This window comes from Oryza glaberrima, chromosome 6 (assembly GCF_000147395.1).
Source record: "Oryza glaberrima chromosome 6, OglaRS2, whole genome shotgun sequence".
NCBI classification, from domain to species: Eukaryota; Viridiplantae; Streptophyta; class Magnoliopsida; order Poales; family Poaceae; genus Oryza; species Oryza glaberrima.
Window position 1 is genome coordinate 9040709 of NC_068331.1, and position 4487 is coordinate 9045195.

Genomic DNA, 4487 nt, shown 5'->3' on the forward strand with positions numbered 1-4487 from the left:
ATGGGTCATTAAAGGTACGTAGAAACTTTCCAATTACCACTATGTTTGTAACTTTTAAAGTTCAAAAATAGTATACATATTCATTTTGTTATGAAAAAAATCATTCTTTGAACTCTACGCTACTACCTTTATCTGAAAGATGAGTTGTCTTAAAACATTAAAAAATTATCTGAAAATTAATTTATTGCCCACTAGGACAACCCAACCAAAAAAACTACTCTCTCCTTCCCATTTTAACTGCATTTATGACACTACTACAATAATTATTTTTGCGTACGGTTGTTTTGATTCTTGCGTGCGGTAGATTCGCCCGTCTAGAACAGATCGTCTGGGAAAATCGCAATTTTCTTGTGCGGGCCGCACGCGAAAATCCAATTTTCGCATGTGGGTGCTTATGTTGCCCGCACGGGAAAATAAAAATCCAAAAAAAAATAAAATTTCAAAATGGAAACCCTAACCCTAGTTCCGGGCACCCCACCGCCATCGCCGCCGGATCCAGGCGGGGGGCAGCTGCCGCCACTGGATCCGGGCGTGGGGAGGGCAGCGCCGCTCCCAGCCGCCTTGCGCGAGCGTGTGGGGAGGAGGGGGAGAACAGAGATAAGGTAGAGAGAGAGGAGTGGTTGAGGTAGAATAAAGGGAAAAAAAGGAGGAGAGAGGATAAGTAAAAATTTTAAGTGGGTGGGAGGGAAAGGAGGGAGGAAAAATATTTTCCTGTGCGGTCCACTTAAAAAGCCCGCACGCGAAAATCGATTTTTCTGTGCGGTCCTCTTAAATCAACCGCACGGGATAATGAATCGGATTAAGACGCCCGCATGGGAAAATGTATTTTCCCGTGCGGGCGATAATCCGGCGCCGGTCCACCTATTTTCCCGTGCGGTTCCACTTACGAACCGCATGGAAACAAAATCCCCCGACGCCGATGTAGTAGTGTGAGTTTCTATATCCAACATTTAATCATTCATTTTATTTGAAGTTCTTTTATGATTAGTATTGTTATTGTTATTAGATGATAAAACATGAATATTACTTCATACGTGACTTTTTTTTATTTTTCGTAAATTTTTCAAATAAAACGGATGGACAAACGTTGGACATAGAAACCCCACAACCATACTTAAAATGGGACGGATGGAGTATGCAAATAGTTTTCATGCTCAACATGTATATATATAGATATCATGTCAGACAACTATATATCTAATGGGTGGTTTCTTCATAATAAATTTTCATTCAATTATCTCTATTCACTCTTCTTTCATCCAGCTATTCTCTTATTTTTATTCTTGTTCTTGGTTTATGTGTAGAGCTATTTTTTCCATGAGAAATGTTCTCTCTTCTCATTAAAAACTCTTTTCCACCTCAGCTTTTTTATGTGACAGTATAATTAATGCTATGGAAATTAGTTAGGTGATGGGTTTGGACTGTCCTTATTTATTGTAGGCCCATAAATGAAGAAGTATTAAATAATTTATATCTTTCTATATCTCTTAAATTTTATCTACTCATTATTATTTTTGATTGTAACATTTAGCGCATTTTTAATAGGAAATTTTATTCCGCTGATACAAAGTTTTATTTCATTGTTCTTTTCAATGGCTTCGTTCCGCTGCCTAGTACAACGCTGACATATAGTCAACCGGCTGTTACTTGCATCCGAACAAGCCCATTTATATCTCACGTTTCATTGAAGGTCCATTTTTTGTTAAATAAATCTCTTGATATGTCATCGACTTACGCCGTGTCTAGTTCAAAATAATTCTTCAAACTTCCAATTTCTCCATCACATCAAAACTTTTCTACACATACAAATTTCTAACTTTTCTGTCACATTGTTCCAATTTTAATCAAACTTTCAATTTTAGTGTAAACTAAACACAGCCTTATTTAGAGCCCTTTTGAATTGGAGGAAAAAATATAGTAATTTTGGAGGATTTCAATTCTATAGGAAAATTTCCTGTAAAGCCCTTTGAAATAAAGGATTGAATCCTATCCAATACTTTGAAATTTCTATGGAATGGACAATCCTATAGAGATTTTGAAGGAAATTTAGTAAGAGCTTCAACCTCTTGATAAATTTCCTTTGAGTTTATCTCTCTCATCCAATTCCTACGTTTTTCCTGCAGTTCAATCAAACGGTCATTCCCGTGTTTTTCCTGCGTTTTACAATCCTCTGTTTTACACCTAAATTCCTATCAAAATCCTACGTTTTTCCTATTTCTATATTTTTTTCAATCATGCGATTCAAAGGGCCTTATATTGTATGTTATGTAGTGAGATTAAAATTCTTACCAAACCTGCTATGAAAATGACCATATATTATATAAATCAAATGTTTTCGAATGAGCAGAATCTGATACATTTAACAATTGACAAACTGGTTCTGCTCGCCTCTGTCCCCTTTAAATTCAACTGCGTCGGTCGAAACAAACCCCAAAAAAAAAACAAAGAAAGAAAATCCCCCGATCCCCTTCTCTCTCCCGCGGCCGGCGGCGCGAGCGTCGGCGGCGGCGGAGCGGCGTCTCTGCTGCTGGAGCTGCTCTGAGCTGCTTGCTTGCTTGCACATTGCTGGTTGTCGCCGATGAAGCTGCTTCAGCGCGTCAACCCCATGGCGGCGGCGTCGCTTACGGCGCTCGCCGTCGTCGTGCTGCTCACGGCGTCGGCGAGCCGCCCTTCGTTCCTCCGGAGGTTCGAGCCCAGCATCGCGTCGCTGCCGAGGGCCGCCCGGCGCGCCGCGCCGGCTGACTGCGACATCTTCCGCGGCGAGTGGGTGCCCGCCACCGCCGCCGACGACGGCGCGGCGCCGTACTACACGAACGCCACCTGCGGGGAGATCCAGGAGCACCAGAACTGCATAAAGTACGGCCGCCCCGACCTCGGCTTCCTCCGGTGGCGGTGGCGCCCGGAGCGCTGCGAGCTCCCGCGGTTCGACGCGGCGGCGTTCCTGGACCTCCTCAGGGGCAAGTCCATGGCGTTCGTCGGCGACTCGCTCTCCAGGAACCATATGCAGTCTCTCCTGTGCCTCCTCTCCAAGGTAACAACAAAAACATTTTCGCACATTTCAGGATAAATTCGCGTCGAAATGTCATTTGTTTTTTTTCTTCTTTTGAAGGTGGAGAATCCGAGAGAAGTCCCCAAGACGGCGGATCCAGAGTTCAGGGCGGTGCGGTACGAGTCCCACAACTTCACCGTCGCCGTCTTCCGGTCGCCGTACCTCGTGACGGCGAACCAGTCGGACCCCGCCGGCGGGATGTGGGACCTCTACCTCGACGAGCCGGACGCCGCCTGGGCGACCGCCGTGGCGGGCTTCGACTACGTCGTCGTCTCCACGGGGATCTGGTTCAACCGCCCGACCATGTTCTACGAGCGCGGCCGCCTCGTCGGCTGCTACAGCTGCCGCCTCCCGGGCGTCCCCGACCTCACCCTCCGCTACTCCCTGCCCCTGGCGTTCCGCACCGCGCTGCGCGCGCTCACCGCCGCAAGCGTGTTCAACGGCACGGTGATCGTGCGCACGCTGTCGCCGACGTCGCACTTCGAGGGCGGCGAGTGGGACAAGGGCGGCGACTGCCGGCGCACGCGGCCGACCGCGGCGAGCGAGGCGCGGATGTCCGGGCTGGACGTGGACTTCCACGCGGCGCAGGTGGAGGAGTTCAGGAGGGCGGAGGCGGCGGCGGCGGCGAGCGGGAGCGCGGTGAGGATGCTGCTGATGGACGCGACGGCGGCGATGGTGGCGCGGGCGGACGGGCACCCGAGCCGGTACGGGCACTGGGCGCACGAGAACGTGACGCTGTACAACGACTGCGTGCACTGGTGCCTCCCTGGACCCGTCGATGTGTGGAACGAGATGCTGCTCCAGATGCTGCTGCGTCATCAATCGTGAAGAGTTTTCTGGTTCATCTTTGTAATTTTTCTCTCTCAAAATTTTCATATAGAAATAAGTTTATTTAACCCCTCAAATTCTATATATGGTGTTTAACTATGACATAGAAGTACCCTCCAATATTCACAGACAAGTGCCCTGCCGGTGCACTAGGAATTTATTACTTGTACTTGCTTTTTTCTATCCGTGAGTTTTGAGTGGGAGCAACTCTTTTTCTAGGATGGGGTGGGTCTTTTTTTCTGGAAATGTTGTTTCTCGGAAAGGAATGCACGGTACGATCGGATGGCTACCGACGAGTGAAACCCGGCAGTTCCGTCGTATCGTGCAAAGGCGGAACAGGACGGGAGAGGATGAGCAACGAACGGAATGCACGCACGCATGGATGGATGGCGTGCGCCGGCGCGCGTCCGGTTTGCAGTGGATGCCAACTGGATGGATGGCACAAGTTTTGTCATATGCCAGCGCTGACTAGTATCACCTGGAGTACCAGGGCAGCAGCAGTGCGTCAAAATGCATTTTGGCCCAAGCTCACTTCCGCCGCAGTCACCATATTCCATTCTCCTCCTAGATTGTCGCCGCCATCTTCCCTTTTCTCCATAGGCCGCTGCCG

At 48.1% G+C, this 4487-nt stretch overlaps 1 protein-coding gene across 1 annotated transcript; it reads left to right on the forward strand.

Moving 5' to 3' along the window:
• The first annotated feature begins 2374 nt into the window (after positions 1 to 2374).
• On the forward strand, positions 2375 to 4083 carry LOC127775756 (protein trichome birefringence-like 19). Its single transcript, XM_052302046.1, has 2 exons — positions 2375 to 3031; positions 3110 to 4083. Exons 1-2 carry the CDS (start codon positions 2579 to 2581, stop codon positions 3875 to 3877), a joined length of 1221 nt encoding a protein of 406 aa, XP_052158006.1. The 5' UTR covers positions 2375 to 2578; the 3' UTR covers positions 3878 to 4083.
• The last annotated feature ends 404 nt before the right edge of the window (positions 4084 to 4487 follow it).